Source organism: Eptesicus fuscus, chromosome 6, assembly GCF_027574615.1.
Source record: "Eptesicus fuscus isolate TK198812 chromosome 6, DD_ASM_mEF_20220401, whole genome shotgun sequence".
Taxonomy (NCBI): Eukaryota; Metazoa; Chordata; class Mammalia; order Chiroptera; family Vespertilionidae; genus Eptesicus; species Eptesicus fuscus.
The window spans coordinates 24,732,936-24,756,876 of record NC_072478.1 but is presented as its reverse complement, the minus strand read 5'-3'; the positions used below and the strand labels follow the sequence as shown (position 1 = coordinate 24,756,876).

Genomic DNA, 23,941 nt, shown 5'->3' with positions numbered 1-23,941 from the left:
AAGAAAAAACTTAAAAAAAATAATCTCCAGATTCATCCATTCTGTCATAAGAGGCAAAACTTCTCTTTTATCCCCTTAAATTCTCACCAATGGTATGTTTTTATTAATTTTATAGCGAGAGGATAGGAAAGAGTGAGAGAGACATTGATGGGAGACACATCAATTGGTTGCCTCCTGACCGGGGATTGAACCCACACCCTAGGTATGTACCCTGGCTGGGAATCGACCTTGCAACCTTTCGGTGTATGGGACAATGTTCCAAAAAACTCAGTCACACAGCTACAGCAAACTTTCTTTTGTTTTTATGGCATTTATTATGCTGAGGTGTGTTCCCTCTATTCCTACTTTACTGAGTTTTTGTCATAAAAGGGTGCTGCATTATATCAAATGCCTTTTCTGCACCTATTGATATAATGCGGTTTTTATCCTTCATTCTTTTTATGTGATGTCCCAAGTTTATTGACTTGTGACTGTTGTACCAACCTTGCATCCCTGGAATAAATTCCACTTAATTAGAGTGCATAATCTTTTTAATGTGTCTTTGGATTCCGTTTGCTAATATTTTGTTGAGGAATTTAACATCTATGTTCATCAGGGATACTAGCTATAATTTTCGTTCATTGTACAGTCTTTATCTGGATTTGGAATCAGAATAATGCTGGCCTCTTTAAATGAGCTATGGAGTTTTCTCTTTTTTTGAAAATTTTGGAATCGTTTGAGGATAATAGGTTTTAGTTCTTCTTTAGATGGTTGGTAAAATTCACCTGTGACATAATCCGGTCCAGGTTTTGTTTGTTGGGAGTTTTTGGTTACTGCTTCAATTGCATTAGTTGCAATCTGTCTATTCAGATTTTTTTCCTGATTCAGTTTTGGAAAATTGTACATTTCTAGGAATGTGTTCATATCATCCAGATTGTTTTATTTGTTGGGATATACAGGGAGTGGCCAGATTATTATGACCACCCCATCAGTACTTCATTGGGCCACCATTTGCCTTCAGTACTGCCATGATTTCTCGTGGCATTGACTCCACGAGATGTTGAAAGGTGATGCGAGGAATCTGACACCATGCCTGATGAATAGCATTGTCTAGTTCTATGAGATTTGATGGTTGTGGAACCAGCTGCCTGATGGCTCTTTTAACTTCGTCCCACAAATGCTCAATTGGATTGAGATCTGGTGATTGTGGGGGCCACCTAAGCAAGGTAAAGTCTCTCTCATGTTCTTGAAACCACTCCTGCACAATACGAGCACCGTGGCATGGTGCATTGTCTTGTTGGAAGAAGCCATCTCCATTGGGATGCGCCATCAACGTGATATGATAAACTTGATCAGCAACGATACTTAGGTATGTTGTGCTATTCAAACGTTGTTCCACACGAATTAAAGGGCCCCAAACATGCCCCAAACCATAAAACTGCCCCCACCAGCTTGAAGGCTTGTACTCATGCATATGGGGTACATGCTTTCATGCTGTTTTCGTGAAATTCTCACTCTGCCATCTGCATGATGCAACTGGAAACGTGATTCATCGGACCACATGACTTTTTTCCAATGCTCAACTGTCCAATCTTTGTGTTCCTGGGTGAATTGGAGACGTTTTATCTTGGTAACTGCGACAGCAAAGGGGTTTGAACAGGCTTTTGGCTTCCATATTTCATATGATGCAGTGTACGGCTAATTTGACTACAAAGGTCAGGTGGTTATAATAATCAGTCCACTCAGTATAGTTGTTCATGCTACTTTTTAAAAATCCCTTGTATTTATGTGGAGTAAGTTATGTCTCCTCTTTAATTTCTGATTTTCTTTATTTGGGTCCTCTCTTTATTTCTTGATAAGTCTCATTAAAAGTGTGTGAATCTTCTTTATCTCTTAAAGAAAAACAGCATTTGGTGTCATTGATCTTTTGTATTTTTTAGACTCTACTTAATGTATTTCTGCTCTACTATATATTTTTTTTTTTTTTTTTTTTTTTTTTTTTAATTTCTTTATTGATTAAGGTGTCACATATTTGTCCTCATCCCCCCATTCCCATCCCACCCCTCTCCCCACGCATGCCCCAATCCCCTGTTGAACTTAACCGTTGGATAGGCTTATATGCATGCATACAGGTCCTTTGGTTGAACTCTCCCCCTCCCCCCACCCTCCCCCTACCCTCCCCTATCCTCCCTCTGAGGCCCGATAGTCCGATCGATGCCTCCTTGCTTCTGGTTCTGTTCTTGTTCCTCAGTCTATGTTGTTCATCATTTCCCCTAGATGAGCGAGATCATATGTCACTAGATATATACTAATAAGCACTGAATGTGAGACGAGCAATAATAGTTATGCTGACAGGCAAATGAATCAGTCTGTAGCGAGCTTCCCCCTGGACCAACAGTTCTTTTGAGACTCAATTTCAATGTCCAGTAGTTCCTTATGTGTACATGTCAGCACTGACCCCCCAGCTCTGGATGGTGGACAAATGGCGGTAACGGAGGTCCGACTCCCTCTGGTTTGGTCTCGGCCGAACCCAGGGGCACGGCGTCACCCGGACTAAGGGGCACGTGGCCTCACCCATACCCAAGGGGCGCGTGGTCTCACCCGGGCCTGGGACCCAGCCTCACCCGGATGGATCCAAGAGCACACGGCCTCTCCCGGACCCAGGCTCTGGCTTCACCCGGACCCAGGGACACTTGGCCTCTCCCAGACCCAGGGCCACTTGGGCTCACCCGGGCCTAGGTGCACGAGGCCTCATCTGGATCCAGGGACACATGGTCGCACCCGGACCCAGGGACGCTTGGCCTCTCCCAGACCCAGGGCCACTTGGGCTCACCCGGACCTAGGTGCACGAGGCCTCATCTGGATCCAGGGACACATGGTCGCACCCGGACCCAGGGACGCTTGGCCTCTCCCAGACCCAGGGCCACTTGGGCTCACCCGGGCCTAGGTGCACGAGGCCTCACCCGGATCCAGGGACACATGGTCTCACCCGGACACAGGGACGCTTGGCCTCTCCCAGACCCAGGGCCACTTGGGCTCACCCGGGCCTAGGTGCACGAGGCCTCATCCGGATCCAGGGACACATGGTCGCACCCGGACCCAGGGACGCTTGGCCTCTCCCAGACCCAGGGCCACTTGGGCTCACCCGGGCCTAGGTGCACGAGGCCTCATCTGGATCCAGGGACACATGGTCTCACCCGGACCCAGGGACGCTTGGCCTCTCCCAGACCCAGGGCCACTTGGGCTCACCCGGACCTAGGTGCACGAGGCCTCATCTGGATCCAGGGACACATGGTCGCACCCGGACCCAGGGACGCTTGGCCTCTCCCAGACCCAGGGCCACTTGGGCTCACCCGGACCTAGGTGCACGAGGCCTCATCTGGATCCAGGGACACATGGTCGCACCCGGACCCAGGGACGCTTGGCCTCTCCCAGACCCAGGGCCACTTGGGCTCACCCGGGCCTAGGTGCACGAGGCCTCACCCGGATCCAGGGACACATGGTCGCACCCGGACCCAGGGACGCTTGGCCTCTCCCAGACCCAGGGCCACTTGGGCTCACCCGGGCCTAGGTGCACGAGGCCTCATCTGGATCCAGGGACACATGGTCTCACCCGGACCCAGGGACGCTTGGCCTCTCCCAGACCCAGGGCCACTTGGGCTCACCCGGGCCTAGGTGCACGAGGCCTCACCCGGATCCAGGGACACATGGTCTCACCCGGACACAGGGACGCTTGGCCTCTCCTAGACCCAGGGCCACTTGGGCTCACCCGGGCCTAGGTGCACGAGGCCTCACCCGGATCCAGGGACGCATGGTCTCACCCGGACCCAGGGACACTTGGCCTCTCCCAGACCCAGGGCCACTTGGGCTCACCCGGGCCTAGGTGCACGAGGCCTCATCCGGATCCAGGGACGCATGGTCTCACCCGGACCCAGGGACGCTTGGCCTCTCCCAGACCCAGGGCCACTTGGGCTCACCCGGGCCTAGGTGCACGAGGCCTCACCCGGATCCAGGGACACATGGTCTCACCCGGACACAGGGACGCTTGGCCTCTCCCCGACCCAGGGCCACTTGGGCTCACCCGGGCCCAGGTGCACGAGGCCTCATCCGGATCCAGGGACGCATGGTCTCACCCGGACCCAGGGACGCTTGGCCTCTCCCAGACCCAGGGCCACTTGGGCTCACCCGGGCCTAGGTGCACGAGGCCTCACCCGGATCCAGGGACACATGGTCTCACCTGGACCCAGGGGCGCTTGGTCTTTTCCAGACCCAGGGGCACGTGGCCTCACCCGGGCCTAGGTGCTCGAGGCCTCACCCGGATCCAGGGACACATGGTCTCACCCGGACCCAGGGACGCTTGGCCTCTCCCAGACCCAGGGCCACTTGGGCTCACCCGGGCCTAGGTGCACGAGGCCTCACCCGGATCCAGGGACACATGGTCTCACCCGGACCCAGGGACGCTTGGCCTCTCCCCGACCCAGGGCCACTTGGGCTCACCCGGGCCCAGGTGCACGAGGCCTCATCCGGATCCAGGGACGCATGGTCTCACCCGGACCCAGGGACGCTTGGCCTCTCCCAGACCCAGGGCCACTTGGGCTCACCCGGGCCTAGGTGCACGAGGCCTCACCCGGATCCAGGGACACATGGTCTCACCTGGACCCAGGGGCGCTTGGTCTTTTCCAGACCCAGGGGCACGTGGCCTCACCCGGGCCTAGGTGCTCGAGGCCTCACCCGGATCCAGGGACACATGGTCTCACCCGGACCCAGGGACGCTTGGCCTCTCCCAGACCCAGGGCCACTTGGGCTCACCCGGGCCTAGGTGCACGAGGCCTCATCTGGATCCAGGGACACATGGTCTCACCCGGACCCAGGGACGATTGGCCTCTCCCAGACCCAGGGCCACTTGGGCTCACCCGGGCCTAGGTGCACGAGGCCTCACCCGTATCCAGGGACACACGGTCTCACCCGGACACAGGGACGCTTGGCCTCTCCCAGACCCAGGGCCACTTGGGCTCACCCTGGCCTAGGTGCACGAGGCCTCACCCGGATCCAGGGACACATGGTCTCACCCGGACCCAGGGACGCTTGGCCTCTCCCAGACCCAGGGCCACTTGGGCTCACCCGGGCCTAGGTTCACGAGGCCTCACCCGATCCAGGGACACATGGTCTCACCTGGACCCAGGGATGTTTGGCCTCTCCCAGACCCAGGGCCACTTGGGCTCACCCGGGCCTAGATGCGCGAGGCCTCAACTGGATCTATTGACCCCTGGCCTCACTTGGACCCAGGGGAGCGCGGCCTCCCCCAGACCCAGGGGCGCTTGGCACCTCCGCAAGAGTCCCGCCTCTCCCCGCAGGCATCTGGGTCTCCCACGGGTCCCCAGAAGCTGGATTTCAGTGTGATGGAGAGCTAATCTCCCCTAGGTTTGGAACAAAAGCCCCTTTCCCCCGCCACCAACCAGACCCACGCGCCTCCACACCTCATCCCCTCCGATTTCGCTGGTTTCCTCTTCCCTCTTAGCTATAAATCTACCATTCAGCCATCTCTCCTGTAGTTCTGGATGGCAGAGGCTCTGTCCTCCATTCGTGCCCCTGAAATTGCTGTGCGCGGTGGAGTTCGCAGTTCCTTTGTTTAACTTAGCCGCCTTCTTGATTCTCCTCTGTCAAAATGGCTTAAAGGGCTTGAATGTAAGATGAGAACTCCTAAGAATCCTCCAAATCGGTGTTGGCGGCCTCCGGGGCCTCGAGGATCTCACTGCGCAGTTCGGCCAGGTCGGTGGCGCGGATGCGCCCCTCCTGCAGAAAGATGGTCTCTTCCTTCACAGAGAGCCGCTGCGCCGAGTCCGCGGCCGCCGCCACAGCAGCTGCTGCGGCGCCCACGAGCCCATGGCCCCGGCTGCGGTGCTGACTGAGAGGAGCAGCCGCCCGGTCTGGGGAGACGCGAGCAGCAGTCGCCACCCTCACTAGTCCATGTTCCAGTTGTATTTCCGAAACTGCCATGTGAGGCAACACATCAGCCTTCACCTCCGCCGTCATCTTTTTCGAATTCCCCAATTTGTTCTTCTTAATCCCTTGAATTCAGTCAACTCTACTGAGGTCTAGTGGCGCCGGGAGGTGCACGGAGAGGGCGCCCGGGCCTCCGTCCGGTGTGCGGGGCGCGCGGCCCGCGGAACCAGGCGCGCGGGGGCCTCGCGGCGGGGATGGGCGCTGGGAGGCCGCCGGGCTCTGGGCGCCGCTGCCGCCGCGGCGTCCCCAGTGCCCCGGGCCGGGCGGCCTGCGGGGGCGGCGCAGTTGCGAAACTGAGTGAGTATCTACAGTTAAGTCTTGATTGTTGTTGGTGTCACTAGGAGGAATTGTCCTCCAGGCCAATTGTCCATGAGGACCCTCTTTGTCTATATAGGAAGAGTTGCTGTGCAGGAGACATGAGGCTCCTGTGTCTGTGTCCCTCTGTATTCCTTGCAAACACCTCTGAGTGAAACGCGCCCTGGAGTTTCGCCCGCTGCCTGGAACTGGGTTTCAATGTAGTTGGAACTGGGTCTCAGCGCAGTCTGGCGCCTTTGTCTCCTTCCCAGCAGGGCCATTCAGTGGCGCAGGCAACAGTCCCTCCTCTGCGCGCCCTCCCGTGTGCGCCTCTGGAGCCGCCGCTCCTCTGTGCCTCTGCCCCACAGGCCAAATTCATTCCCCCAGCATGTGCCTGGCTTCCCAGGGTTTCGCCCGGAACTGGGGTTCAGTGCAGTCAGAACTGGGGTTCAGCACGGTCCGGAGCCCTTGTCTCCTTCCCGCTAGGGCAGTTCAGTGGCGCAGGCAACAGTCCGTCCTTTGCGCCCCTTCCTGCGCGCGCCTCTGGAGCTCTGCCTTCCGCCGCTCCTCTGTGCCTGCGCCCCACAGCCCAGATTCATTCCCCCAGCCTGCGCCTGGCTTCCCAGGGTTTCGCCCGGAACGGGGTTCAGTGCAGTCGGAGCCGGCGCTCAGCGCAATCCGGAGCCTTTATCTCCTTCCTGCCAGTGAACGCCGGCCAGGCCGTCAGCCGCCCCTTCCTCTCCGGCTCCATCCTCCCCGCAGGCGCGCGTGCTCGTGTCTCCGTCCGTTTCTCCATACCTCAGGCTTTTGCGGCTCCCCCGACTGTCCCCGTGGCCTTCTCCTTCTCCCCAGCTGTGGGCATTTCAGTCCGCCAGCTTTCCTGTGGTTCTGGACGATGACCGTTCTGACCTCTAGTTGTATTTTTGAAATTGTTGTGCCCGGCTGCGGGTTAGGTGTTTAACCTATGGCGCCATCTTGGTTTCTCCTCTACTATATATTATTTCCTTTCTTTTACTCGCTTTGGGCTTTGCTTTTTATTCTTTTTCTAGTTCCAGTAGGTGTAAAGTTAGATTGTTTATTTTAGACATTTCTTGTTTCTTGAGATAGATCTGTAATGCTATGAATTATGTCTTTTGCTGTTTGTTTCCAGGTATCTTTTTATTTCCTCCCTGATATCACTGTTAAACCATTCATTGTTTAGTAACATATTATTTAGCATCCCATGTCTTTCTTTGCTTTTCTTTTTTTGTGTATGTGATTAATTTCTAGTTTTATACCATTATGGTCAGAGAAGTTGCTTGATATGATATCAAACTTTTTAAATTTATTAAGACATCTTTTGTTGGGAGTTTTGTTTTGGTTTTCTTTTGTTTTTGTTACTGCTTCAATTCATTTTTTGTAATTTGTCTTTTAAGATTTCTTTTCCTGATTCAGTTTTGGAAGATTATACGTTTGTAGGAATGTGTTCCATATGCACCAAATTTTAAACATTTACATAGAGTAAAGGCCTTTTTAAAAAATAAATATTTATTGTTGAAAGTATTGCATATATACCTTTTTCCCCCAATTGCACACACCCCCCCCCCAAAGACTTCACCACCCTATTGTCTGTGTCTATGGGTTATACATATATGTATATGAGTTCATTGGTTCATCTTTCCCCCCAACCCGGTATGTTCCCCCTGCCTCCCACCCACTCTCCCCTGCCTTCCCTCTGAGGTTTGACAATCCAACTGCATTCAGTCATATATGCATCCAGATAGTCTCCTAAGGCTAGCTTCTAGCTCAGGGTAGGCAAGTGAAATGAACAAACCATGGACAGGAGAAAGGCTTACGAGTCTGAGTCCACAATCCAGCTCTTGGATCCACTAGCAGTTACATCTTTTTGACGAACTCCTCCAACAGACCCAGTCGCCAGTGTTATAGAACACCCAGGGCATTCCAATAAAATCCACAACTGAAAACCAGTGAATTTCATCCTAAGAAATTTCCTGAATACATATATTTCACAGATGCAAATTTTGTATGGAAAGTACTCTAAAACTATGGGGAAAGGAGTAAAGTTTAAGTATATACTAAGAAAATTGTGCATTTCCCCTGGATATTAGAATCAATGAGGAGAACCTCTCATTCATTTATTATGATGAACAAAGGATCGCAGGATACTCTGCCAATTCCATTAAAGACAAATCAAAAAATGTAAAGTTCATATGTGAAGCATGGAGAGGAATGAAAACTATGAGACAAAAAAAGAATGTGACCAAGGAAAGAGCATTCACTGGACTACATGTTTAGTTTTACCAATCATATTCCAAAGGGATTACAGAGATATTCACATTAGACTCTTCTGCTGTAGAGCCTCCATAGGGCACTCTTAATGTCCCTGTTCCTCATGCTGTAAATGAAAGGATTCAGCATGGGGGTGACTATAGTGTACATGACTGAGGCCACCACATCCTTCCAGGGGGAAGGCAACAGTGCTGATCCAAGGTAACTTCCAATACCTGTTCCATAAAATAAGCAAACAACTGACAGGTGAGAACCACAGGTGGAGAAGGCTTTATACTTCCCACCTATCGATGGAACTCTCAGAATGGAGGAAACAATTTTACAGTAAGAGCAAAATATCCCTATGGCTGGAACACCACCAAAGATGGAGCCAAAAAAATACATGACTATGTCATTGGTGATGGTGTCAGAGCAGGCAAGATGAAGGAGCTGAGAAGGATCACAGAAAAAATTAGACATTTTTACATCCTTAAAGCAGGTAAACTGTAATACAATCAAATTGTGCAGCTGGGAGTCCAAAAGGCTGATGAAAAATGACACCAAAACTAAGAAGCAACAGAGGCGTGGGTTCATGGTGGCTGAGTAGTGCAGAGGGTGACAGATGGCCACAAACCGGTCATAGGCCATGACAGTCAAAAGCATGCCATCCATACATGCAAAAAGGATCAAAAAAGACATCTGTGTCAGGCAGCCCCCATAGGAGATGACTCTGCTGTGAGTCTGGATGCCCACAATCATCTTTGGAACAGTGGTAGAAATGAAGCAGATGTCAGCCAAGGACAGGTTGCAGAGGAAGAAGTACATGGGGGTGTGCAGGTGGGAGTCAGAGCTGACAGTCAGGATGATGAGCATGTTCCCCAACACGGCAACCAGGTACATGGACAGGAAGAGCCCCAAGAACAGAGGCTGCAGTTCCAGGTCATCAGAGACACCCAGGAGGAAGAATTCTGAGACACGTGTTAAATTCTTGAGTTCCATGGCGCTGAGACACCTCCTAAAAAAAGGAAAGATGCTTAGAGTGATGAAACAACTAAACAGGCAACAGTGCTGAGTCTATACTTTGGAATCAGTCAAATCAAAGTAAAGCATTTATACTTAAGGAGAGGTGGCAAACTCATTTCCGCAGAGGAATTTTTCCTCATTGATTTCTTGAGTATTTACCTGTTTCTATATATACCTACATTAGAGACACTAAAGGTAATAGAGTTAATAAAGTCATGAACACAGTAAATATTAGTTTCCTCCTGAAGGAAATATACGGAATAAGAAATATCTTTCCCCCTTAAAAGAAATCACTCCAGCACTGGGCAGTAGTTCAGGTGGTTAGAGAGTCATCCTGATACACCAAAGTAGTAGGTTCAATCCCCCATTCATTGGTTGACATATAAGAGTCAACCAACGAATGCAGAAATAAGTGGAACAACAAATGGATGTTTCGCTCTCTCCCTTCTTCTCTCTCTAAAATCAATTAGTAAAATCTTATTTAAATCACTCCAGTTCAAAGACCCTGGGAAGCAAATATGCTTTAATTTACCTAAATACTACTCCAAAAAAATCTTTATGTTTAATATTTATACATGTTTATATCATTACCAGTATTCTAAATTAAAGTGAAATGTAATTAATCAGTTGGGATTTTTATCTGACAGTTCTCATCCTGGATTTTTATTATCACTTGGTTTTCCCAAATATCCATCCTCAATGGAAATAAATGCTCACTCAAAAAATGTGTGTTTTTTTCTTTTTAATACATTTTTTATTGATTGCAGAGAGGATGGGAAAGAGAGACAGAGAGAAACATCAATGATGAGTGAGAATCATTGATTGGCTGCCTCCTGCAGGCCCCCTACTAAGGGGGAATTGAGCACGCAACTCAAGCATGTGCCCTTGGCCAAAATCAAACCTGGGACCTTTAGTCTGCAGGCTGACGCTCTATCCACTGAGCCAAATCAGCTAAGGCTGTGTTTTCTTTTAAAAGTCTTTTCATAGTGATTGTATCACTCTACATTCCCGCCAGCAGTGAATGAGGGTTCCCTTTTTCCATAACCTCTCCAACACTTGTTATTGCTTGTCCTGCTGATAATGGGCACTCTAACAGCTGTCAGGTGGTATCTCATTGTTTTAATTTGTATTTCCCTAACTGCTACTGCCGTTGAACATCTTTTGATATTTATTGGCTATTTGTATGCTTTCTTGGGAGAGGTGAATTTCCAGTTCCTCTGCATGTGGCTTTTCAGTTTTCCCAGCAACATTTATTGAATAAACTATCTTTATTCCATTGTGTGTTTCTGGCTCCTTTGCCAAAATTATAGGTCCATATATAGACTGATACATCCACTATCGAATCAAATATGGCTAGTCCTCAAAAAATTAAGAATAGAGCTACCATATGACCCAGCAATCCCTCTCCTGGGTATATAACTAAACACTCAAAATCATGTATTTGCACATCCATCTTTGTTCATTGCAGAATTACTCACAGTGGCCAAAACATAGAAACAACCAGTGTCCCGTGATAGAGGACTGGATGAAGAAGATGTGGTACATATACACAGTAGAACACTACTCAGCCATAAGAAAGAATGAAATATGCCATTTGCAACAACTTGCATGGACTTTGAGAACATCATGCTAAGTGAAATAAGTCAGAAAAAGCTAAAAATCTGTATGATTTCACTCATATGTGAGATATAAAACTAAAACTTGTGAACACAAACAGCAGTATGGTGTTTGCCAGAGACAAGGGGGTAGGGAAGAAGAGAGTTCTAATATGTGGTGACAGGAGAAGATTTTACATTGGGTGACAGGCACACAATGCAATATGCAGATCTTATAACATAGAAACCCACACCTGAAACCTATGTTCATGTTGACCAATGTCACCCCAATCAATTTATTAAATAAATATTTTTTAAAGATGCAAAAAAGTATTTTCAAATATTAATCCTACACCTAGGCTTTTCAGGCAGGTTATTTATATCACTCTATACAATCTTAGGGAGTCTTTGTGTTTGAAACTGCTCTTTGCTTTGCTTTTCTCCATAATGTAGTGACTAGATTAAACTGTTTAAACAAGCTTCTAATTCTAAAATTTGTGAAGCATTCTTTTCTCATCAAATCAACCATCTTATTTACAGTTGGGGTTTTACACCCAACGGAAGTCCCAAAGTTATGTCTAAAACTCAGTCATTTTAAGTCTAGTTGAGAATTTTTATGTCAATCCTTCCTACTAACAGGAATTACAATTCTCTTTCAACCAGCTCCCTGAAGACAACTTGAAACTCCCTTTCTCCTGGAAGGTAGCAATATGATTTAATTTGAGAAAAATGTAAAAGATTAAAGCACAGAAAATAATATAACAAAAGCCTGCATAGTTTCTACATTTACAAAATGGGGATAAAATGGAACCTACTTTATAGGGTTGTTGCAAAAAATTAAATTAAATTATTATAGACCAGTGACTCTCACTTCTGATAGGCCACTATAATTACTTATGGATCTTTTAAAATATACTGCTGCCCTAGCTACTGCCTAGAATCCATTAAATAAGAATGTATGTCTATGTGTGAGTCTGATGGTGACTCTAATGTACAGCCAAAGTTGAGAATCATTACGTTAGAATATTACCTGGCACCTAGCAAATGTTTCATTAGTGTTATCTATTATTATCATTATACCCACTCACCATATTTAAAGTGTGACCTTTCAGTAATATTTGCTTCAGAAGTTATATTTTATAGAGATTTGAAATATTAACAATAAAATTTCAGTTTTGTTTCTATCCCATTCCCCTACATACCTGTCCCACAAAGTCAACCTTGTCAGTCAATTTGGTGGCTATATTTTCTTACCAATGTTTCCATGACAATAGGATTGATTTTGTACTCATAAACAGTCTTCCTTAAAATTTAGTTGTAAAGTATCATACTACACTGTTGTCCCTGAAATGTTCTCATTAAAACTTCAGGTATTTTTTAAAAGAAACTTCATATTTTAAATCTTCAGAGAAACCAAGATGGCAGCATAGGTAAGCACCTAAACTGCTGCCTTGCACAACAATTTCAAAACTACAACTAAAAGACAGAACTGACATCATCCAGAACCACAGGAAAGCTGGCTGAATGGAAATTCTACAACTAGAAGGAAAGAGAAATGCTCGCAGAGAATCAGAGGAGATGTAAAGGGCTGAGGTATGGAGACACACGCACAGAGAGGAAGGGCAGCCAAGTGCCTGGCTTGCTTTCTCTGGCAGGAGGGGGAAGGAAGCCCCTGACTGCACTGAACCCCAGTTCCGACTGCACTGAACCCCAGTTATGGCTGAAACCCCGTGAACCCAGACTCACACAGGTGTAATCTGGACTGTCAGGTAGAGAGAAAGACACACGGAGACTCAGAGACTCGGGGGAGCCACAGCGGGCAGGGGTCTGGAGGTGTTTGCGCGCAAGTGCACATAGAGAAGACTGACTACAGAGATTGCCACAGGCTTTCCCTAGCGGAAAAGAGTCTGAAGCTCCTGACTGCACTGAACCCCAGTTCCGACTGCACTGAACCCCATGCTCTTACGGGGGGAATTTGGAATGTCAGATGGAAACTCAGGGGAGCCGTGGAAGGCAGAGGTCTGGAGGCATGTGCACAAGGGCAGGGCTGACAGGAAGCCAAGACTGTCTGCTCAGCCCTGAGACTCAGACCCATCCAAGCTGAGCATAGGGGCTTCTGCAATTTTGCAAGCCTGGTCCTATAAGGCTATCTCCAGCACAGAAGGTATCCTGGCGTAGACACAGCTGATACTCACAGCCAATTGCCTGGAGGTCAATTCCTCCCAGTGATACCAACAACAATCAAGACTTAACTACAACAAGGCTGTACACACAGTCCACAAAGGGATGCACCAAGAGTGTCCACCTCAGGTAACTGGGGAGGCCGACCCTCTGGGCCATTTAGGAAACCCAGCACACAAAGCTACCCTACCAACCCAGGGAAGCAGTGAAAATGCAGAACCAAAGAAACAGATCACAAATGAAAGAAATGGAGGAAAACAAATGCCTGGATATAGAATTCAAAACCACGGTTATAAGGTTTTTTAAGAATTTCCTAGAAATGGCCGATAAATTTAGCAAGACCCTCGAGGATATGAAAAAGGACCAACTATAAATTAAACATACACTGACTGAAATAAAAAATATTATACAGAGACCCAACAGCAGACTAGAGGAACGCAAGAATCAAGTCAAAGATATGAAATACAAAGAAACAAAAAACATTCAACCGGAAAAGAAAAAAGAATCCAAAAAGTTGAAGATAGTGTAAGAAGCCTCTGGGACAACTTCAAGCATACCAACATCAGAATTATGGGGGTGCCAGAAGAAGAGAGAGAACAAGATACTGAAAACTTATTTGAAGAAATAATGACTGAAAACTTCCCCCACCTGGTGAAAGAAATAGACTTACAAGTCCAGGAAGCACACAGAACTCCAAACAAAAGGAATCCAAAGAGGACCACACCAAGACACATCATAATTAAAATGCCAAGAGCAAAAGACAAAGAGAGAATATTAAAAGCAGCAAGAGAAAAACAGTTAATTATCTACAAGGGAGCACCCATACGATTGTCAGATGATTTCTAAAAAAAAAACAAAAAACTATGCAGGCCAGACAGGAATGGCAAGAAATATTCAAAGTGATGAATAGCAAGAACCTACATCCAAGATTATTCTACCTAGCAAAGCTATCATTCAGAATTGAAGGGCAGATAAAGAGCTGATAAGAAAAAGCTAAAGAAGTTCATCACCACCATTATATGAAATGCTGAAAGGTATTCTTTAAGAAGAGGAAGAAGAAATAAGTAAAGATAAAAATTATGAACAACAAATACATATCTATCAACAAGTGAACCTAAAAATCAAGTGAATTAAAAATCTGAGGAACAGAATAAACTGGTGAATATAATAGAATCAGGGGCATGGAAAGGGAGTGGTCTGATAATTCTCAGGGGGAAAGGGATATAGGAGGTGCAGGAAGAGACTGGACAAAAATCGTACACCTATGGATGAGTACAGTGGGGGGAGGTAAGGGCAGAGAATGGGGAGGGAACTGGATGGAGGGAAGCTATGGGGGGGGAAGGAGAAACAATTTTAATATTCTGAACAACAAAGATTTACTAAATTAAAAAAATAAATCTTTCTGTGAAGTACATGCATCTAGTTTAAACATTTAAGCTAATGTATAATATTGACAGAGAAATAGATTTTATTTTTAATTCATTATAATGACAATCTTATACAAATTATTTTACCTGTCCAAATCACACAAGTGAGAATATCTATAAGACAGATATGTGTGAAGTATAATTGTCTGCATTGTAAAAATCAGCGCACATTGAATTTTACTATTAGTTGCCTAAATTTTTCTCCAATAAAAAAAAAAATACAATCAATTACCTGCTCTTATTGCTGAGCTATAGGACCAGGATGTCCCTGACGTCTTTCTAGTAATAGTCATTTCATGACAGATCACATAAAATTCTCAACTTGTACAGGAAATAATGATTGCATATCTTAGATTTCCTAAGTGAGATGGAAAAAAACATTACTATTTATGGAAAACCATATAAACCACTATATTGCAGAAGGAACCCTATGAATCACTTAGTTCATTCCCTTATTCACAGATGACCTCACTGAGTCCCAATAGGAGAAATCCATTATTTTGCCTCTGTTTCCTCATCTTAGACAAAACAGACTTGAGAAAAAAACATATTTGTTCAGGTCTAGTGGATGGGAGAGAGTCTGGGCCAGGAGTCAGGAGATGAAAGTTTGAGTCCCACATCTTTCACACAGTAAATTTAGAGTGTGTGCAGATACCTCAACCTCTCGCTGATGGCATTTTTTACCTTCAAATGGGGAGACTAATACCCCCAGAAGTTTGGCAATTAATACGTTCAGCTATTGCATTTTAATCAGAATTAAATTATTCTTGCAGTAGCAGGTTATTGATACATTTAATCTCATAAATATCTAATGACTTTTATTTAATTACATGGCAGAGAGGTCAAAGCCTTCCTTGTCCCAGGGGACTTGAACATGCAATGACTTGGCATCCTAAATGTGAAATCCTGAAAGTGTCTCAGTCCATGAAGTAAGATTGATCCTCCCCTTTCCCATCCTTTGAAATTATTCAGTATTTAAAATTGCCAGAATTTTGGGGGAATTGAATGATGTATGTCTTATAAAAGGAAAATAATAGGATCCTAGGAAGTTCATGTCATAGATATACATAGTCCCTATAGCATTGTGTCTCTAGTCCTATGGAATATTGCTGAACGGGATGAAAGGACAGGCAGAAAAGCACCCAGTGGGTGGAAGCCTTTTTGCCTACTCTGTGCTGGTGTAAACGAAGGATCTAGTTATGTTTAACAGGGATTTTTTTGTTTTTGTTGGCTACTCTGCACCAAAGATAAGATAGGCTCTGAGGAATCACAAATTAATGAGATTCAGTCATCTCCCTCCATTCACTCAGTATCTACTTGTACAAGGACTAAATAAAATGACCTGTCAGAGCCCTAGCTGCTTTGGCTCAGTGGATAGTGTCAGCCTGTGGACTGAAGGGCCCCAGGTTCAATTCCAGTCAAGGGCACATGTCAGGGTTGTGGGCTCAATCCCCAGTAGGGGATGTGCAGGAGACAGCCAATCAATAATTCTCTCTCATCATTGATGTTTCTAACTCTCCCTCTTCTTTCCTCTCTGAAATCAATAGAAATATATTTTTAAAAATAACCTGTCAGAGATCCAGGTAAACTCATACCTTCAAATCACAGGATATTTTAATCAAAGTGCATAATACTAGCCTCTTGATATTAATAATGATATTTAAAATGTATTTTTCCTTTCTCTATACATTCATCACATATATAATCACATATGTACTTTCCACTATATTGTTTCATCCTTGCAGCAGTGCAGTTGTGATAACTAGGGATCAACACAAATGACAATGTTGAGGTTCAGAGATACTCAGAACTTGCCCCATATTGCACAATATAATAAGTAGAGCAGACAAAATTAAACTAAATTGCCTGTCTCCAATTGCCCATGTGATAAATTTCTTCACTCTCTTTCCTGACACTTCAGAAAGATGAACACAAAAGTCCTGGGGTCTTTACCAAAAGTACAGCTAAGATACATCTTTTAACTGGTTTTAGTTTCCTAATAATAGAACTCAAGACCCTTAATGCATGTCTCTTCTGGAAATTGAGAGGGCTGAGGTACAGAAATGAGGGAGAAAGAAGAGCAGGGGCAGGAGCAACATCTGCTCTAAATTATAATCTGCTAATTTTTCTATGATCCCCACTTTGAGCTCAGCTATCCTGCTTTTCATCAGTGCAGCAAGGGGCAGCCATAACTCTCTGCTGGGGTCTACAAGGAACCCCCAAAGGAAAGAGGACAGGGAACAGGGGTCTCTGCCTGGAGTAACCTGACAAGTTAAATAAAGGTTGGGTTGGAAGCAGAGAATACTGTTATGTGTTCTGTGTCTACAGTCTGGATGCCTGGATTCAAACCTCAATTCACTCCTATTTTACCACATAACCGAGTGCAAGTTGTATTTAAATGCTGCCCTCCTTTGTTCATTTGTAAAATGATGATCATGTGCATTTCTCTTTGTTGGGGAGATATTATGCAGATGAAATGAAACAAGCTTTCCAACACTCAGCTCAGAGCCTGGCTCTTAGGAAGTCCTCAGTGACCATTCATGATATCTGGCTTTCTGTCTTCATCCTCCTCCTCCTCATCATCATCATCATCATCATCACCTCATGATTTTGGAGTACTTGGGAAATGGTTGTTGTTATTTATTTGTTTGTTTATATTTTTTCCATTGATTTATAGAGAGTTGAAAGGGAGAGGGTGAGACAGGGAGAAACATCGATGTGAGAGAGACACATCGATTGGTTGCCTCCTGCACACACCCCAATCAGGGCCTGGGAACCTGCAACCAAGGTACATGCCCTTGACTAGAATCAAACCCAGGACCCTTCAGTCTGTATGCCAACGCTCTATCCACTGATCAAAACCAGCTAGGGTTTTGGAGACACTTTAGAGATGCCTGTTTCCTACCATGGGGGTCATTTCTATGGGAATTAAAACTATTGTAAGAGGAAAACAGAACTCTGAATGAAAGTCCTTGGACTCCCACCAGAACCAAGAACATAAACATCATAGTGCTTGGAATAGAAACTGCATTTTGGTGCCCTACCACCCTTCTACCCCAAATGTCCTGCTTGTCCTGACAATAAGCAAACAGAGCTCCCCAGCCCCTCTCCCTCCACTGTCTCCCATGGCACTCACTGGGCTGCGCTGCCATTCTGCTGGTGCATGACCAAGGAGGGCCAGGCCTCCTCTGCCTGGTGAGCAATGATGGCTGAGGCTCTGTCCCCAGGGCTGGCAGAAAGACAGGCTCGGGCCAGACCTCCTGATGGAGAGTACTGTTCTGAAAGGAAGAGACACAGGTGTGAGGCCAGCTAGACAGGGACTGGAAACCTGAAAGGCTGGAAACAGACTAATTATTTATGGTAGTATGACCTTGAGCACTCAATGCACAGCCTTCTTAATTAACCAAATTGGTCCATGAACTCTATTCCCTGAGGACTTCACAATCTTAGAGAACCACGGGAGGAAAGAGTCAGTGTCCTTGGTCCAGCTCAATTACTTCTGAGCCCTATGCCATTACAGGGGGAAGTTCACTTGCCTGCCTCTAGTCACCTACCCAAAAGGAAGACTCTCCTTGTAAAGATTAGATTTGTTATTTCCACTTAAAAACTCACTTGCTGCCCTGGCCAGTGTGGCTCAGTTGGTTGCATGTCATTCCATACACTGAAAGATTGCTGGTTTGATCCCTGGGATTGATGCCTGGGTTGCAGGCTCAATCCCCAGTAGGGGGCGTGCAAGAGGCAGTTTATTGATGGCTCTCACATCAATATTTTTCTTGCCCCCTCTTCTTCCTCCCCCTCTAAACATCAATTAAAATTTTTTGTAATTTCACTTGCAATTTTAATTTTCAGATATGCATTTTCCATGCTAGAATACAAAAATATTTTCATATTTGAACATGTTTATGTCTGCAAGAAGAGCTTCATGCTTTTCCTAATATGAGTTCTCATTTCTTATGGATTTCATTCCTTGGTAATTTTTTTGTTGCTAATTTAAGTAATATCATTGTTTTCATTTATTGTTAATTGATTTGTATTTGCATATTAGAATATAATTAAATTGTATATTTCCATTATCTAGCACTCTTCTTTAGTTTTATTGTTGACAGTATTACAGATGGCCCCCATTTTCCACCACTTTGTCTTCCTGCAACCAGCCCCATCCTACCCCAGACCTTCACCACATTTTTGTCTGTGTTCACAGACTAAGCTAATACATATATATGTTCTTTGGTTAATCTATTCCAATCCTCCAGCCTCCCCTCTGAGATCTGTCATTCTATTCCATGTATCCATGCCTCTAGTCCTATTTTGTTCATCAGTTTATTTGGTTAATTAGATTCCATATATAAGTGAGATCATGTGATATTTGGCTTTTCTTTTTTTTGGACTGGCTTATTTCACTTAGCAAAATACTCTCCAGGTTGATCCATGCTGTTGCAAGAGTGAGAGCTCCTTCTCTTATACAGCCACATAGTATTCCTCTGTGTAACTGTACCACATCTACTGATGGGCATTTGGGCAATTCACAGTCCTGGATTGTGAGAGGGATCCCACATTGGAGAGGGTGCAAGCTGGGCTGAGGGACACCCTCTTCCACCCCCCAAAGCCCCCCCCCCCCCCGTGCACGAATTTCGTGGACCGGGCCTCTAGTTGTAAATAATGCTACTATGAACATAAGGGTGCATATATTCTTTCTGATTGGTGTTTCAGAAACCTTAGGATATATTCCCAGTAGTGGGATTGCTGGATCAAACAGCAGTTTCATTTTTAATTTTTTTAAGAAACTCCATACAGTTTTCCACAGTGGCTATACCAGTCTGCAGTCCCACCAGCAGTGTAATAGGGTTCCCTTTTCTCCACATCTTCATTAGCACTTTTGTTTACTGATTTATTGATGGTAGCCATTCTGGAAGGTGTGAGGTTTTAAAACTTCATTGCAGTTTTAATTTGCATCTCTCTGTGGATTAGTGACATTGAGCATCTTTTCATTAGCCTATTGGCCATCTGTATGTCCTCTTGGAGAAGTGTTTCTTCAGGTCTCTATCTATTTTTTTAATTTATCTTTATTTTTAAAAGTATTACAGATGTCCTCTTCCCCGCAGTTGACTCCCTTCACCCTGCTCCTGCCCCCATTTGTATTCCTGGTGTTGAGTTGTGTAAGTTCTTTATATATTTTGGAATTGAACCCCTTATCAGATGTATCATTAGTGAATGATACAGGGGGTTCCCTTTTAATTTGCAGATGTTTTCTTTTTACTGTGCAGAAGCTTTTTAGTTTGATGTCGTCCCATTTGTTTATTTTTTTCTTTGCTTCTCTTGGCCTAGGAGAAGTATAAGAGAAAATACTACCCTGTGAGATGCCTGAGATTTTACTGCCTGTTTTCCTTTCAGTTTTTTATGGGTTTACTAGAGGCCCGGTGCACGAAATTCGTGCATGGGGGAGAGGGAGTGTCCCTCAGCCCAGCCTGCACCCTCTCCAATCTGGGACCCCTCAAGGGATGTCCGACTGCCCGTTTAGACCCTATCCTGGTAAGATCGGGCCTAAAACGGGCAGTCGGACATCCCTCTCACAATCCAGGACTGCTGGCTCCCAACTGCTAGCCTGCCTGCCTTCCTGATTGCCCCTAACCGCTTCTGCCTGCCAGGCTGATCACCCCCTAACCACTCCCCTGCCAGCCTGATTGATGTCTACCTGCTCCCCTGCCAGCCTGTTTGCCCCCAACTTCCCTCCTCTGCTGGCCTGGTCACCCCTACCTGCCCTCCCTTGTAGGCTTGATAGCCCCCAACTGCCCTCCCTTGCAGGCCTTGTCCCTCCCTACTGCCCTCCCCTTCTGGCCATCTTGTGGTGGCCATCTTATGTCCACATGGGGGCAGGATCTTTGACCACATGGGGGCAGCCATCTTGTGTGCTGGAGTGATGGTCAATCTGCATATTACTCTTTTATTAAATAGGATAGAGGCCTTGGTGTACGGGTTGGGGTCGGCTGGTTTGCCCTGAAGGGTGTCCCAGATCAGGGTGGGGGTTCCCTTGGGGTGTGGGTGGCCTAGGCGAGGGTCCTGTGGTGGTTTTCAGGCTGGCCACACACCCCAGCAACCCAAGCAGAGGCCCTGGTATCTGGGATTTATTTATCTTCTATAATTGAAACTTTGTAACCTAGAGCAGTGCCAAGCCTTCTGCTCGCTATGTGGCAGCAGCCATTTCTGCTGGAATTTATTTATCTTCTATAATTGAAACTTTGTAGCCTTGAGCAGAGACCTGGGCTGGCCAGGGTGTGTGGAAAGCTTGGATTCCTCCATCGTTGGGGAAACCCAAGCCTCCCTCCTGCTCTCTCCTTGGCCATAGCCATCTTGGTTGGGTTGATTTGCATACTCGCTCCTGATTGGCTGATGGGTGTGGTTTATGGGTGTGGCTTGTGGGTGTAGCGGCCAGCAGGGAGTGATGGTTAATTTGCATATTACTCTTTTAGTAGATAGGATAACTTACATTTAAATCTTTTATCCATTTTGAGTTTATTCTTGTGTATGGTATAAACTGGTGGTCTCCTTTCTTTCTCTTCTGTCATTTTTTTTTTTTTGCATGTACCTGTCCAATTTCCCAATACCTTTCATTGAAGAGATAGTCTTTATTCTGTTGTATGCTCTTACCTGCTTTTTTCAAATATACATTAACCACAGAGATGTGGGTTGATTTCTGGGCTCTCTGTTCTGTTCCATTAATCTACATGTTTGTTCTTGTGCCAGTACAAGGCTATTTTGATTATAATGGCTTTGTAATATAGTTTGATATCTGGTATTGTGATCACTCCTACTTTGTTCTTTTTTCTTAAGATTCTGCAGCTATTTGGGGTATTTTGGTTCCTTATACATTTTTGGAATATTTGTTCTAGATCCATGAAATATACTATCGGTATTTTACTAGGTATTGAATCTATCGGTTGCTTTGGGTACTATGGACATTTTTATAAAGTTAATCCTTCCAGTCCATGAATGCAATATGTGCTTCCACTTGTTTGTATCTTCCTCTATTTCTATTTACACCATCCTGTAGTTTTCTGCGTACAGGTCTTTTACCACCTTGGTTAAGTTTACTCCTTGGTACCTTATTTTTTTGTTGTTGCAATGATAAATGGGATTTTTCTTTTTAGTTTCTGAAGTTCATTCTTGTGTATAAAAATGTCATTGATTTCCAGATATTAATATTGTATCCTGATACTTTGCCAAATTCATTTCTTAAATCTAATACAGTAGTTCTTGGTGGAATTCTTAGTGTTTTCTATGTACTGTATCATGTCATCTACAAATAATGACAATTTTACTTCTTCCTTTTATTTTTTATTCTTGTGTGATTCCCGTGGCTAGTACTACCAGTACTGTGTTAAATAAGAGTGGTGAAAGCAGACAGCCCTGTCTTGCTCCTGATCTTAAGTGAAGCATTTTTGTTTTTGCCCATTGAGTATGATGTTGGCTCTAGGGTTTTTTTTTATGTGGTCTTCATTATGTTGAGGTATGGTCCCTGTATGCCCACTTTGCTAAGAGTTTTTATCATAAACTAGCATTCCCGTTGCAGGAAAAATCCTGCAATAGGGTTTCCTGCTGCACTCTACCCCGCCCCACCTTCTCTGCCAGCTCCCCTGCTTTTCTCCCTTTTCCGCCAGCCCGGCCGCTCTCCTTCCTTCGCCCCCAGCCCCGCATCCGCTCCTCCTGCCTCCTCCCCCTCCCCCCCGCCCCCGCTTGCTTGCTTCTCCACAGCTTTGCTCCTTTCTGCAGCTCTTGGCTTCTTTCTATGCTGTCTTGATATGCAAATTAGCCGCCATATTTGTTGCGGTAATTTGCATACTCATCCTGATTGGTTGGTGGGTGTGGCTTGGCTGGTGGGCATGGCTTGGGCATAGCGAAGGTGCGGTCAATTTGCATATTTGTCTATTATTAGGTAGGATGGGTTTTGTATTTTTCAAGTGCTTTTCCTGCATCTATGGATAACATCTTGTGTTTTTATCCTTCATTTTATTTAAATGATGTATCACATTTATTTATTTGCAAATGTTTTACCAACCGTGCATCCCACTTGTCATGGTATATGATCTTTTTAATGTATTACTGGATCCTAGTTCCTAATATTTCATTAAGGATTTAACATCTATGTTCATCAGGGATATTGACCTATAGTTTTCTTTCTGTGTAGTGGCTTTATCTGGATCTGCAATTAGGACAATGCTGGCATTGTAAAAACAGCTTGGAAGTCTTTCTTCCTCTTGAATTTCTTGCAATAGTTTCAAAAGCATAGGCATAGGTATTAGTTCTTCTTTGAATGTTTATAATTTGCCTGTGAATTTATCACATCCAGGACTTTTGTTTGCGGGGAGGTTTTTTTTAAAATAAATTTTCAATTTCATTAGTTGTTATTAGCCTATTCAGGTTCTCTGATTCTTCCTGGTTGAGTTTTGAAAAATTGTGTGTGTCTAAGGATTTGTGCATTTTGCCCAGGTCATGTTTTCTTATCTATTCATTTACATTTACTGTGTCTTTTGATTGGAGCATTTAATCCATTTACATTTTAGGTTATTATTGATAAGTATTTATTTATTCCATTTTTAGATTTTAGGCCTGTGTTCCTTTCTATTTCTTCTTTTTCTTACAGCAGTCCCTTTAGCAATTATTGCAATGCTTGTTCTGTGGCAATAAACTCCTTTAGCCCTCTTCTGTCTAGAAAGCTCTTTATTTAACCTTCAAGTTTAAATGATAGCCTTGCTGAATAGAGTAGTCTTGGTTTAAGATCTTTGATTTTCCTTAAAAACTTCATGCCATTCTCTCTGGCCTAGAGCATTTCTGTTGAGAAATTAGTTGACAGCCTAACGGGAGCTCCCTTGTAGGTTACTGACTATCTCTCCTTTGCTGCCTTTAATATTCTCTTTATCTTTCAACTTTGCTGTTTTAATTATAGGTTTATCTTGATTGGACCCTCTGTGATTCCTGAATTTGTGAGACTTTTTCCTTCACCAGGGTAGGGAAGTTTCCTGTCATTATTTCTTCACACATATCTCTATCCCAATCAGTTTCTTCTAGCTCTTGTAACACCATGATGCATTTTCCCAAAGTTCCCTTAAACTACCCTCATGCTTTTTAATCATTTTTTCTTTTTCTGGAACTCTTCTTTATTCTAAGAGTGGTTCT

At 45.1% G+C, this 23,941-nt stretch overlaps 1 protein-coding gene across 1 annotated transcript; it reads right to left on the bottom strand.

Annotated features, from left to right (window-relative positions):
• Window positions 1-8,613: 8,613 nt before the first annotated feature.
• LOC129149290 (olfactory receptor 7E24-like) lies at window positions 8,614-17,935 on the bottom strand. Its single transcript, XM_054716881.1, has 2 exons — window positions 17,907-17,935; window positions 8,614-9,556 (listed from the first exon to the last, which is right to left on the bottom strand). Exons 1-2 carry the CDS (start codon window positions 17,933-17,935, stop codon window positions 8,614-8,616), a joined length of 972 nt encoding a protein of 323 aa, XP_054572856.1.
• Between the last annotated feature and the right edge of the window lie 6,006 nt (window positions 17,936-23,941).

Coding starts and splice junctions, on each gene's coding strand:
- LOC129149290 (XM_054716881.1), bottom strand. CDS start 17,935: ATGCACCAGCAGAATGGCAGCGCAGCCCA. Junction 9,557..17,906: donor CAGAATGGCAGCGCAGCCCA/GTGAGTGCCATG, acceptor TTTTTTTAGGAG/GTGTCTCAGCGCCATGGAAC.